Below are 14,513 nucleotides of genomic sequence, written 5' to 3'. Positions count from 1 at the left end.
GTGAAAGAGACTTGGTAATCTGTAATTCAGCTTGAATCAAATTGTTAAGATTACTTCCCTTGAAATAAATCTTTGATTTAAAAGAACTCAGAAGTTCAGGAAAATTATGATGTAAAGAAATATTTTTTCTAATACACAATGTGAATTTACATGCTCACATGACTCAGGCTTTATGGAAATAGTTTCAGTAGTTGAGGGAAGTCAGTGGCTAGCCTAGACCTTATTTTGAAATCAAGGATCTTGGCCTTTCAAAAGTTTAATAAAGATAATAACATAAAACATAAATTTGATGGGCACATCTGAAATATTAATTTAACCTCATCTTCTTTGAAAACAATTACAGATTTAGAAATGTTAGATACATTGAGCATGGCACACAGAATGACTTATTTTTTCTAAGATGTAGATGGTTTATTTCCCTCTACTTTCATTACGAAATCTGATTTTAAATTGGTTGTTTGACACCCATATTTTTGCAAGAATCTGCTTTCTCCACACTATCTTTAATTGCTTTACAAACTGATATAGTGACAATTATATTTTTCACTTAAAATGAAGTTTACATTTAGTTTTACTAACCTTGTAATCACAGTAGTATTGGCCTGGTGCCATTTCATCCTCATTTGTTCCTGGTGCTGTCGACTCATAGGTTTCGAGAAATTGCAAATCAACACCAGCCAGTGGGTGGGAAACTGCGAGATCATCTTTTGGTATGTTAGTATCCACACCATTCACTGAACACGTTAGTGATCGCCGTTGTCCTTTGATGGTATCAGAAAATTGTTCTTGCACTTCTCCACATGTCCTACGAACAAGTGAAATTACACAAATAAAGGTGACAACTGTCCCATTAATAAGTTAAAGACAATAACTTTTAAAACATTTCGAATGGCAGATTAATCAAGTTCAGTCATCAAGGCAAGCATGCAGGTGCAGCAGGCAGTGAAGAAAGCGAATGGTATGTTGGCATTCATAGCAAGAGGATTTGAGTTTAGGAGCAAGGAGCTTCTGTTGCAGTTGTACAGGGCCTTGGTGAGACCGCACCTGGAGTATTGTGTGCAGTTTTGGTCTCCTAACCTGAGGAAAGACGTTCTTGCCTTAGAGGGAGTACAGAGAAGGTTCACCAGATTGATCCCTGGGATGGCGGGACTTACATATGAGGAAAGACTGGATAGACTGGGCTTGTACTCGCTGGAATTTAGAAGACTGAGGGGGGATCTTATAGAAACATATAAAATTCTTAAGGGGTTGGAGAGGCTAGATGCGGAAAGATTGTTCCCGATGTTGGGGGAGTCCAGAACCAGGGGTCACAGCTTAAGGATAAGGGGGAAGTCTTTTAGGACCGAGATGAGAAAACATTTCTTCACACAGAGAGTGGTGAGTCTGTGGAATTCTCTGCCACAGAAGGTAGTTGAGGCCAGTTCATTGGCTATATTTAAGAGGGAGTTAGATGTAGCCCTTTTTGCTAAAGGGATCAGGGGGTATGGAGAGAAGGCAGGTACAGGCTACTGAGCTGGATGATCAGCCATGATCATATTGAATGGCGGTGCAGGCTGGAAGGGCCGAATGGCCTACTCCTGCACCTATTTTCTATGTTTCTAAGGATTTATATGGGTAGATTTTTTTCTGAACAATCCAATTGAATTTTATGGGATGATCATAGGAAAGAAAGTGTATTCAAAAAAAGGTGAACTTAGCAGGACAAGTAGATGTAGAAATGCACAAAGTGTAATCTTATTGTCCAAGGCACAGAATACAAAAACAAGCAGCCATTACAGCAATGTACAAAACACGTTGGTTCACACCTAGTGTATAGCATACAAACATGGGTCACCATAGCATTTAAGATGTGATTGCACCCAAGAGGCTACAGCAGAAACTTACGAAAAGGCTCATTAGGATGGAAAATTTTAGTTATGGAGCTCAACTAGACTAAGAATGAGTCGAATCAATCTAGTGTCTGGAACCACCAGCCTTGAGTACATCTTGGATTCACGTGGCCTTGCTCTAAATATAGATGCTCGAACATCTGACATTCCATTTCTGGATTTCACTTGAAGCAGAATCCACATAAAACAGGACAGTACAGCATAGGAACAGGCCCCTCAGGCTGCAATGTTTGTGCCGAACATGATCCTAGCTGAACTGGTCTCTTGTGCCTCCACATGATCTATATCACTCTATTCCCTGCAATTCCATGTGCCTGTTCAAAAGCCTCTTAAACACCACTATTGTATCGGCCTCCATCATCACCCCTGACAATGAGTTCCAGACTCCCGCCACCCTCTGTTTAAACAAAATTCCTCTACGCATCTCCATTAACCTTTCACCTTATAGCACTGCCCTCCAGTGTTGGACATTTCCATCCTGGAGAAAAGGTTCCCACTGTCTATCATTTTTTTGCCTATCATTATTTTAAAAACTTCTATCAACTCTCCGTTCATCCTCTGATGTTCCAGAGAAAATAATCTAAATTTATCTAACCTCTCCCTGTAGCTGAAACCCTCTAATCTAGGCAGCGTTTTGGTAAAGCTCCTCTGCCCCCTCTCCAAAGCTTCCACATCTTTCCTATAATGGAGTGATCAGAAATGCACACAATATTCCAAATGTGGTCTAACCAAAGTCCTATAAAGCTGTATCATGGCTTCCTGACTCTTGTACTCATTGCCCCTAGCAATGAAGGCAAGCATACTATTTTCCTTCTTTATCACCCTATCTAGTTGTGTTGCCATCTTTAGTGAGCTATAAACTTGGACTCCAAGATCCCTCTGCACTCGATGGTGTTAAGGGCCTTGCCATTAACTGTATACGCTCTCCTTACATTCAACCTTCTAAAGTCCAACACCTCACACTTGCTTGGGTGCCTTATTCGTCTTACTCCATCTGCCATTTCTCCGCCCATTTCTGCAGCTGATCAATATGCTGCTCTACCTTCCAATAGCCTTCCTCGTTATTTGCAACACCTCCAATCTTGGTGCCATTAGCAAATGCACTCATTAACCCATCTACATTTATATCTAGGTCATTTATATATGTGCAGCAATTCTCCAGCACTTTGTGGAGGAATCCACATATGTGATTGTTCACTTGCTAGACCAGGTAAAGGTAAATACAGTTATTTACCATTTTTAAAAAAGCATCTTAAGTTACTTTATTTTTAGTTTAAGGAAAGGTTAATATATTCTTAAAAATATATAAAAGATATATTGTCTAAAGATTGCAAAGGCAGAGACTCCACAATTACATTAAATTCCCATCTGGAGATACTAGATCATAACAAAACGGTAAAAAGTGAGATTTGACTGTTTCCTCTTTGTTGGCTGGCATGAACATAATGGACTGAACTGCAGTTATCTGAGCAGTTATCTCTATCACATATTATTATGCTCAAAATCAAGGGATCATACAACTCTTAAACCCATAATCAGAAAATATTTTGCAGACTTACACATCATACATCTTATTTGTACAGTGACATAGGTCATTCAGCCCATTGGTTGCCAATGTCCAATGTCCTGCTCCAGAGGTATTTTCCTGCACCTCACTCACCATAAACCTGCCCCAATCTTTGCTGGAATATAACTTGCAGCACACTGCAGTACCCGATTCAAAGAAGAAAGTGTATTAAATAACCAGTAAATTATTTCGGAGGAAGTTGTGTCATCAAAGTGTATGATAGAAAGGTGTATTCAGTTTGAGAGATAATGAAGCAGCAAAATAGGCAAAATGTCATTTGGGCAAAGCAAACACTGGACAGCCAAAAAATAGCAAACAAATGCTGGAGAATCACAATTCATTGAATCTCTCAACCCTCCTCCAGCCTCTCAATTTTCCAGTAATTTAAACTTTAATAATAACCTGCATATGCATAATCCTACTATTTCCCCATATGATTTTTCCCAATTTAATTATTGATAATAATTCACCCAATTAGGGTGGGAGAATTAGCAACTTACTTTGGTGATCGTTGTTCCTCCGACCTGTAAAAGATTAACTTCAATATCACTCAGTGCTTTTACAAACATATGCATCTTTCTTATTGTATGAATACCCAAATTAATCCAAATCAGATTCCTGAAAGCACTTTCCTTGTGATTATAAAATCTAGAGTTCGGGTCAGAATCATGAAGTGTTATTTCAATTCTGCATACAATATTTGGCTCTAATATTAAAATTTGTATTGCCTCTTCCATTTTGTCTTGCAATTAATTAATAGCATTGTTCCAGTACTTTTTTTTCAATAATATTTTGGTCTGCTTTAAGAGTCATGGCTAGTTTATTTTCGTCTAGGACAGGGCAGGGTTGAACACAGATAATGTGTTTCACGAAAGTCTACCTACACTTGTTTTCATTATAGGTCACTGACCTAAAAAATTAAGATTTTCTTAAGATTAAGTATTTATTGCATTCCATGCTCACAAATTCCTAAAAAAAAAAATCACAATTGAGGCCATCCTCTTTCCTCGATCCTAGACTCAACAAGTCATAAGGTCATAAGGAATAGGAGTAGAATTAGGCCATTCAGCCCATCAAGCCTACTCCACCATTCAATCATGGCTGATCTTTCTCGCCTGCCTAACCCCATTCTCCTGCCTTCCCCCCATAACCTCTGACACGTGTACTAATCAAGAATCTATCTCTGCTTTAAAAAAAATCCACTGACTTGGCCTCCACAGCCTTCTGTGGTAAAGAATTCCACAGATAACCACCCTCTGACTAAAGAAATTTCTCCTCATCTCCTTCCTAAAAGAACGTCCTTTAATTCTGAGGCTATGACCTCTAGTCCTAGACTCCCCCACTAGTGGAAACATTCTCTCCACATCCACTCTATCCAAGCCTTTCACTATTCTGTATGTTTCAATTAGGCCCCCCCTCATTCTTCTAAACTCCAGCGAGTACAGGCCCAGTGCTGACAAACATTCATCATAGCTTAATCTACCCACTCCTCGGATCATTCTTAGAAATCTCCTTTGGACCCTCTCCAGAGCAAGCACATCCTTCCTCAGATATGGTGCCCAAGATTGCTCACAATATTCCAAATGCGGTCTCACCAGAGCCTCAACATTACATCCCTGTTTTTGTGTACAAGCCCTCTTGAAATAAATGTGTCTGTTTTCTTATAGAAGTAGAATTTCATCCTGGATCATGGTTTGAGTTATTATCATGTCCTCCAATGCGGAAATTAGGTCATGTTAGTTTCACTAAAAGCACAGGTAGCTAATAGATGTTTTAAAACTTGATCCCAGACATCTGTGTTATATAAAATAGTCTGGCAACATTTTAAAGAGCAATTCATTCAGTCCAATTAATAGGTTTATCGCCCACAGCCTTGCATTTTTTTCAATTATATATTCATTCATTTTTTGCAAGTTACACCAGAATTTTTTTTCGCCACTCCCTACACAACTACCTGATACATAGATAGAAAATGTTTAGAGGGATATGGATCACTAACAGGTAGATTTGACTAAGTTAGGTGGGTATCTTAGTCAGCATGGGCAGGTTGGATCAAAGGATTCGCTTCCATGCAGTATAATTCTACAACTGCATCAAAACTGTAATTTCATCTCCTTTCTGGTTCTTTTGCCAATTACCTGAGATAAACATAGCACAAAAAATAAGGAAATTTGTGTTTGGTAGATTATTTCTTTGTTGTAACAATGCTTCTTGGCAATAAATCTTATACCGTTGGAAAGCCTGTTTATTTCCCTTTTAAATGGTGCCACATTTGTAAGGAACATGCATTTGTGGGATGAGCAGCAGAGCTGAGTATATGGGTTGCGCCCATGAACAAATTGCCAAATCTTCTCTGCCAATGCCAAACAGCTTATTCTACTGTTGCTATTGACTCTTGTTTTGAGCTTCTGGTACCCCCAGGTGCTGACACTCAGGTGCCTGATTGGCACCTGATTGGCAGCATCTGTGAGCATGGGCCCTGCTTCAGTGGTCAGTAGGTGTCTGCTCCAAGAATCGGCATGCCACGTTTGACTGATCTGGATAGGGCCCGTGCGATAGGGCAACTTCAAGCTGGTGTTCCGCAAAACCAAGTTGCGGCATTATTTGGAGTGAGCCCTTGTACCATCTCCAAAGTGAAGGCCAAGTTCCATATAACGGGGGATGTCAGAGACAGGCCGCGAAGTGGGCGTCCCAAGAAGACGACACTCGAAGAAGACCTTTTCCTCACCCTGTCAGCACTTAGGAACCGTAGGCTGTCTTCTACAGATTTGCAGTCAAGGTTTGCAGGACGATATGGCCGACGGCTCTCTGCCCAGACAATTCGGAACAGACTGCACGCAGCCGATCTCCGGTCTCATAGGGCTGCCAGGAGGCCTGCCATGACTGCCCTTCACCGTCAGGCCCGTTTGCGCTGGTGTCGGCAACACGTGCACTGGAACCTGAACATGTGGAGGAACGTTATGTTCAGCGATGAGTCTAGATTCTGCCTACGGCAGTTGGATCATAGGGTCAAAGTGTGGAGAAGACACGGAGAACGCTATACTGATTGCTGCACCGATAGAGTAACATCTTTTGGTGGAGGCAGTGTGATGGTGTGGGGCGGCATCTCCCTCACTGGAAAAACGAGGCTTGTCATCATTGGAGGCAATCTCAATGCCGAGAGATATCGAGATGAGATTCTGCAACCAGTGGCAATCCCATATCTCCACAGTCTGGGACCGAACTCTATCCTCCTAGATGACAATGCTCGCCCCACAGAGCAGGGTTTCTCAGAGACTACCTCCAGAATTTGGGAGTGGAGAGGATGGAATGGCCTGCCAGCAGTCCTGACCTCAACCCCATTGAACACTTGTGGGATTAGCTTGGGCGTGCTGTTCGTGCCAGAGTGACCAACACAACCACGTTGGCTGACTTGCGACAAATGCTGGTTGAAGAATGGGATGCCATTCCACAACAGTGTGTGACCAGGCTGGTGACCAGCATGAGGAGGAGGTGCCAGGCTGTTGTGGCTGTGTATGGTTCTTCCACACGCTACTGAGGCACCTGTTTATCAAATGAATAAATTGTTAAATTGCCAATATGTCTTGTTTCTTCAGACTTCAATCATCCAATCCACCAAACAACACCGAACAAGAGTCAATGGCAGAATAAGCTGTTTGGCATTGGCAGAGAAGATTTGGCAGATTTTTCATGGGCGCAACCCACATACTCAGCTCTGCTGCTCATCCCACAAATGCATGTTCCTTACAAACGTGGCACCATTTAAAAGGGAAATAAACAGGCTTTCAAACGGTATAAGATTTATTGCCAAGAAGCACTGTTACAACAAAGAAATAATCTACCAACACACAAATTTCCTTACTTTTTGTGCTATGTTTATATAATTTCCAATGACTTGTCATACTGCAACTGGAAACATTGGTTTGTACAGATACGATCAAAACCTCATAAATTTCATCTGCTCTTTCAAATTTTCCCTTAACCTTCTTTGCTCCAAGGAGAATATTCAGTTTCTCTAGTCACTTCATATTACTGAAGGATGGAGAGAGAAAACATGGAACTACAGACCATTTAATCTATCATGTGTAGGAAGATAACTGCAGATGCTGGTTCAAATTGAAGGTAGATACAAAATGTTGGAGTAACTCAGCGGGTCAGGCAGCATCTCAGGAGAGAAGGAATGGGTGACGTTTATGGTCGAGACCCTTCTTCAAACTGATGTTAGGGGACGGGACAAAGATAGGATGTAGTAGGAGACAGGAAGACAGTGGGAGAGCTGGGAAGGGGGGGGGGGGGGGGAGAGAGGGACAGAGGAACTATCTGAAGTTGGAGAAGTCATCAATAATAAGGAAAAGGTTAGAATCCATTATAAAGGATGTGGTAACAGGACTCCCCCCCCCCCCAAAAACCCCCAATTTGACAAAATTAGAAACAATTAATTGCTGATGCTGGTTTACCAAAAAAGCACAGTGCTGGAGTAACTCAGCAGGTCAGGTAGCATCTCTGGAGAACATAGATAAGTGACTTTTCGGGTCAAGATCCTTCTTCTGAAGAAGGGTCTCAACCCGAAACTTCACCGATCCATGCCGTCCAGAGATGCAGCTTGATCTGCCTAGTTACTCCAGCACTTTGCCCTTTCTTGGCATTGCCTTTGGTCAAAAGAATCAAATTATTGCTTCCTTTTAGGAATCTTATTGCCCATTTTCTTTCACCTACCAATCTTTCTTTCCTTTCTAATTATTAGTCCAATGAAAATAATTATTTTCCTGTAATTGTCCTGGTCTTCTTTCATCTATCTTATAACGATATACTAAAACTCTTTTGTTTGTTTGTTTGTTCCTGAACTACAACCAAAACGGTACATGATAGCGCAACATTTTTTAGGCCCACCTTCATCACTGTCGTCCCTTTGGTGCTAATGGAAGTTTCATTGAAATCGGTGTTATATTTTTAAAGTTATACACATTTTACAGTTTAATTCTATCTCCTAGGGTGGGAGAGGGAGAGGGAGAGAGGGAGGGGGGTGGAGGGAGGAGGAGGGAGGGAGCATAAGGGAGGGTTGAGGGAGGTGGTGTGGGGGGCGGGGAAGGGGGAGAAATGGCCGCTGCATCCGCGCTTGCGCAGTTGGGGGAGGGTTGCTGCCCGGAAGGGGGCGGGACCAAGCCGAGTGACGGGGTGACAGCCAATGGGGAGGGGGTGAGGAGAGCCCCCAGGAGAGATTTGTACCCAATGGGTCCACGCCCATCTAGTAACCACTAAAACTGATAGCACTGAGGTTACCATTTCTCAAATACTCCAGAGTAAAAAGTTCTATTTCCATTTCCTGCTCTGCATCTTTTTTCAAATATTTGGAAAGTATTAATAAAGCATTGCTGAAAATGTGGCTAATGGTGGTATCCCGTTGGGAGGTGGCGGAGATGCTGCCTGTCCCACTGAGTTACTCCAGCTTTTTGTATCTATCTTCCATACTCAATACCCTGACTGATAAAGGCCAATGAGCGAAAGCCTTCTTGACCACCCCATCTACTTGTGATACCTCTTTCAAGAAACTATATACTTTGATGTTGTTAAGCTGGATAGAGTGCAGAGATTTACCAGGATGTTGCCAGGACTTGAGGGTCTGAGCTATAGGGAGGTTGGGCAGGCTAGAACTTTATTCCTTGGAGTGCAGGAGGATGAGGGGTGACATAGAGGTATATAAGGTGTATAAGATCATGGGGGGATTAATAGTCTATGAACAGCCTTTTACCCAGAGTAGGGGAATCAAAAACCAGAGGACATAGGTTTAAGGTGAGAGGGGAAAGATTTAATAAGAATCTGAGGAGCAGCTTTTTCCACACAGAGGGTGGTCGGTATATTAAATAAGCTGCCAGAGGAGGTTGTTGAAGCAGATACTTTAACATTTATATAGACTAGATAGACTAGGCTTGTACTCGCTGGAATTTAGAAGACTGAGGGGGGATCTTATAGAAACATATAAAATTCTTAAGGGGTTGGAGAGGCTAGATGCGGGAAGATTGTTCCCGATGTTGGGGGAGTCCAGAACCAGGGGTCACAGCTTAAGGATAAGGGGGAAGTCTTTTAGGACCGAGATGAGAAAACATTTCTTCACACAGAGAGTGGTGAGTCTGTGGAATTCTCTGCCACAGAAGGTAGTTGAGGCCAGTTCATTGGCTATATTTAAGAGGGAGTTAGATGTAGCCCTTTTTGCTAAAGGGATCAGGGGGTATGGAGAGAAGGCAGGTACAGGCTACTGAGCTGGATGATCAGCCATGATCATATTGAATGGCGGTGCAGGCTGGAAGGGCCGAATGGCCTACTCCTGCACCTATTTTCTATGTTTCTATGTTTCTATGTTTCTATTTAAAAGACATTTGGACAGATACATGGACAGGAAAGGTTTCAAGGGATATAGATCAAACATGGGCAGGTGGGACTAGTGTAGGTGGGTTAGCTTGGTCAGTATGGGTAAACTGGGCCGAAGGACCTGTTACCAGGCTGCAGAACTATATGAAGTTCTCCAAAGGCAGCCTGGCTATAATCTTCAGAGACAAAAAAACAAAAGCAAAGAAGATGGCTTCCTCTTTTCAATAGATAAATCAGAGGTAATCACAACAGTCTCTCTCCCAGGAAGCTATTAAAGTAATATTTGGCAATGTCAAGCTGGTTGAGAAGAGAAAATAATTCTCAGCATTTTATTATTCTAATTACATGAGAAAAACAAAAGCCCTACAATAATGACTTCAGAAAGCAGATCAACTGTGTGAAAGGCAAACTACCACTAGATTCCTCATGTTACAAAACTATCTAGCATGGCAGTTAATGTAATTTAAAAAGGCACCTCACATTCACAAGATTTTGGAAATGCACGACTTGCGGAAACACTTGGCGCAACTTCAAATCTGAAAATGGTTATTGAGATGAAAATAGAAGAAGCAGTTTTGTTTTAGAAAATGACTTCCTAAGATATGTTACAGGGCATTAAAAATTATGTTCCTAAAATATTAATAATTAGCAGAGGTTTTCCCCACAAAATGTTATTAAAGACAAAATAACCTTATAACATACATAACTCTACTATTTGATAAAACGCAAAGCACATACCAGCTGTGTGATGTAGATTTTGCAAAGGAAACTGCATCAGTTTTATTTGCGTTCATTGGAATGTTCACCTTGTAGTTATAAAAAACCTCTTCATTCTCTGTGATATATGCCATTTCTGAGGCAAGGTTATCGACGGAAGAATGCCGTGGTTTTTGAGCATCATGCCTTATTCTTGGACTCGGCCTAACCGCAAAACAAATTGAAGCTTTTACTAGTTGAAGCAGCTCACCCATTATCATTACACTATTTTTTTTTGATTTGGAAGTACTAAATTTTAGATTTTTAAAAAGCACGTAAAATAAACAGATGTGCCCGATTTGAGCCTGCAGTTGCAATCAGTACAAACTGTCCTCAAAATGGAAGAAGCATTGTTCTTCTGATTGTACTGGCAGAACCTTCAAATTGGTTTTAGAAAATATTTAAGTTCAGCCTTCTTAGAATTGTCGTACTGCTTACAAGCTTCTTGTGATAGTGCTAAAAAGCAACCTTTCACTGACTCTTTTTGGTTTTTTTGCCAGACTTTAACCTATCTACAAACGTTTGCAATTGCCATGGAAATTTAAGACTTTAATCTTTCTACTTTCATGGCAATTTATGAATTCTATCTGACCCATTAGCATGGACATTTCTTTCTTCACATTCACCAATGGCTGTAGCAATTAACAACATAATTGATCCATCGCCACATGTTGAAACCTGTTCAACATTAGTGGAGTTGCAGCAGAAACTCTGTAGATATATTCTCTGCAATGGAAGAAAATTACATGTGCATAATAGTTTTCAAATAAGAGTAGCCAAGTATTTTACTAATATTTACTGACTCAGTAAAATTTAGTTGAACAATCATCTTCATACTTTAAATATAAAGGGAGATTCTCAGTAGCTTTAGCATATTTAATTTTCGTCGTGAAACAAGTTAGAATTATGGAAAATATTTTATAAAAATTGTTGCTTGACATATCTATATAAATGATGTCCAAGATGCATATCGCTGGATCTAATGATCCAATACAAATTTCATTTGTAAACTTGCAGAGTCCACCTGTGCTGCCACTTTCAGTGAGCTATAGGTTTGCACCCCAAGGCCACCTTGTACACTGAGGCACCGAGGTCCATGATATTTGCTTCATGTATCCTACCAAGATCTGATGTCTCAAAGTGCATTACCTTCCCAAAGGAGAATCCTAAAACTTTTTATTAGTACGTTGTGCGCAAAAGGGAAGCAAATGAAAGATTAGCCCCCCTCGAGGAACAAAGGGCAATTCTCTGTGTGGAGACTGAGGCCATTAATTGAATGGAATTGAATTATATGTCACGTGACAAGTCTCAGTAAAATTCTTTGCTTGCACACCATGCCAAGGTATGCAAATAGTCACCCTTTAAGGGGCTTACAAAGTTATAAATTCACCCTTCCCCACTTCCCCCTTTGTTCTTCCCCTCACCCTCACCCCCCTCCACACAGCAGTCCCCCCACGTCAGGTCACCGTTTCTCTTCCCCCTCCTCCTTTGTTCCTTCCCTCAGCAGCGGCCATCATAGACCGTCACGTCGACCTCTCCACTAACGCTTCCGTGGCGCCGACACAGGCCCCAGCCGCGGGTTCCGCTGGCCCAGGCATCGATGGCCACAGGCTTCGTCGACTCGTGAGGCTCCACCTCTGACGCTGGTGGCCCGAGCTCCAATCCTGGAGGCCCCCCCCGCTGGCCCGAGAGCCCTCCCCATCACCCCTTCCGACCCGGCCCGCGAGTCGTCCCCCCCCACCACCGGCCCGCGATGCTCCGGCCTCGGTTTCTCAGCAGCCGCCGCGACATCTCTGGATTGGGTCCTAAATGAATACTACTTGTTGATTTATACAGTGAGTATCATGTTGAGGCTGGAGTGTTAAGGCCAGGTACATTGTTATTTTGGAGAATGGCTGTATCAGGAAGGAGGAAAGTATTAGAATGTTTGGCACACATTAGGCTGGATATAACTCTAAGGCCTGACAGGATACTGTGGGAAACGATGGAGGAGATTGTTGGAGCTCCAAGAGAATTTTGTATCTTTGTTGGCCACACATGAGGTGCCTGAATACTGAAGGGTAGCTAATATTTTCCTAATGAAAAAAGTGCAGTGGAGTAGAGGGGATGTTGGAGAAAATTGAGGGAAAGACTGATTAGGAGGAGTCAGCATGGCTTTGTGTATGGGAGATCATGTCTTACAAATCTGATGAAGAATTCTGAGGAGACAACTAAGTGTGTGATTGGGTGTACGCATATATAGACACTTGGTGGGAATATAGATAGTCTAATTAATAAATTGGGGGTGCCATGCACACTAACAAAAATTGTCCAATGGTAAATCACTTTGTAAATTGGGTGGAGTGTTGGTAGTTAAAATTTGATCAGGGAGTCAAATTCTGGCAGACAAGGTAGAGTAAGTGTCAAGGAATTAATGTATCGAGAGATCTTGAGGTACAAGTCCATAGCTCCCTTAAAATAGAGACATGCATGGATAGGCTGAAGGTGGCGGCATTTGGTATGCTTGCCTTTAAGGCCGAGGCACTGAATATAAGATTTGCGACATCATGTTGCAGCTGTTCAAAATAGTAAGATTTTTACTGAATTGTCTTTAAAAAAGGAAGGACTGTACGTGGTTAAATGTTACAATAAAGTACCATTGAACATCCGTTGGACTGTAGTTAGAGTATCATTAACATACACGATTCCCATACAGATCTGATGTGGTAACAATAGAAAGAGAGCAGAAGAGATGCACCGGGACATTATCTGAAATGGTAGGCCGTAGTTATGAGAGAAAGAGTAGGATGGGTTTATATAACAAGAAGTGCTGGAGTAACTTAGTGGGTCAGGCAACATCACTGGAGAACATTGATAGATAATGTTTTGGTATGGGACCCATCTTCAGACTGATGATGGCTTGGCGGGGTTGGGGGATGGGGGCTGGGGGCTGGAAGGGAGGAGGGGCAGGACAAAGCCTGGCAGGGCAGGTAATAGGTGGACACAGATGAGGAAGATCTTTGACAGGCAGATGGTTGGACAAAGGCCAGAGTTAAAAAACCAGAAGGTGTGAGACAAAAGGATTGAAGAGTTGCAAATTGTGAAGCTAGAGAAAGGAATGTTGGTGGAGGGCAGAGGGAGGGGAGAAATAGATTTAAGTCCAGGTGGGGCAAAGGGAAGCGAGTGTGGGGGGGGGAAAGAAAGTTGAGAGTGATTTGGTGGTCTGCAGTTACCTAAAATCGGAAAATTCAATGTTCATCCCATTGGGAGGTAAGCTCCAAGCGGAAAAATTAGGTGCTGTTCCTCCAATTTGCATGTAGCCTCACACTGGCAATGAAGGCCAAGGACAGAAAGGTCAATATGGGATGGGAAGAGGAGTTAAAATGGTTAGCAACCGAGAGGATTGAGTAGGTCTTGGCGGACCAAGTGCAAGTCATACAGTCATAAGTCTTTGCTTGGTCTCAACGATATACAGGAGGCCACATAGGGAACAACAGATGCAGTTGATGCATTTGGTGCACATGACCCTCTTCTCACCTGGGATCCCAGGATGAAGGTGAGGTTAGAGTAAAGGGGCATTTGTTACATCTCCTGCAGTGACAGGAGAAATTTCCTGGGGAGGGGGTCGTTTGGGTGGGAAGGGATGAGTATTCCAAGGAGTTGCAGAGGACAAGTCTGTGCAGAAAGGGGTAGGGATGGGAAGGTACAACAATGGATGGAATCATGTTGGAGGTGACAGAAATATCGGAATAATGATGTGTTGGATGCAGATGCTGGAGGGGTGAAAGGTGAGTTCCAGCGGAACTACAGGACACAGAGGAGGTGCATGCGAGGGATCCATGTCTGACAACAAGGGAGAAAACCACATTTACTAAAGAAAGAGGACATTTTGGATGACCTTGAATGGAAACAGTCATCTTGGGCAGATGTGGTGGAGTTGCAGAAATTGAGAGTTC

General features: G+C 42.2%; 1 protein-coding gene across 6 annotated transcripts in view; it reads right to left on the bottom strand.

Moving 5' to 3' along the window:
• Nucleotides 1–14,513, bottom strand: part of LOC144604443 (tyrosine-protein phosphatase non-receptor type 3-like) — a 145,610-nt gene that overhangs the window by 63,843 nt on the left and 67,254 nt on the right. For all 6 annotated transcript variants that reach the window (XM_078418867.1, XM_078418886.1, XM_078418894.1 and 3 more), the window contains 3 exons: nucleotides 10,561–10,743; nucleotides 3,957–3,980; nucleotides 580–805 (listed from right to left, as the gene is read on the bottom strand). In XM_078418867.1, coding sequence (XP_078274993.1) covers nucleotides 580–805; nucleotides 3,957–3,980; nucleotides 10,561–10,743 — 433 coding nt within the window. The remainder of the gene's footprint in view (nucleotides 1–579; nucleotides 806–3,956; nucleotides 3,981–10,560; nucleotides 10,744–14,513) is intronic.

The sequence above is a fragment of the Rhinoraja longicauda genome, chromosome 2 (genome assembly GCF_053455715.1).
Source record: "Rhinoraja longicauda isolate Sanriku21f chromosome 2, sRhiLon1.1, whole genome shotgun sequence".
Classification (NCBI taxonomy): Eukaryota; Metazoa; Chordata; class Chondrichthyes; order Rajiformes; family Arhynchobatidae; genus Rhinoraja; species Rhinoraja longicauda.
The sequence above is the reverse complement of the archived record's forward strand: the minus strand, read 5'-3'. Positions and strand labels throughout refer to the sequence as shown.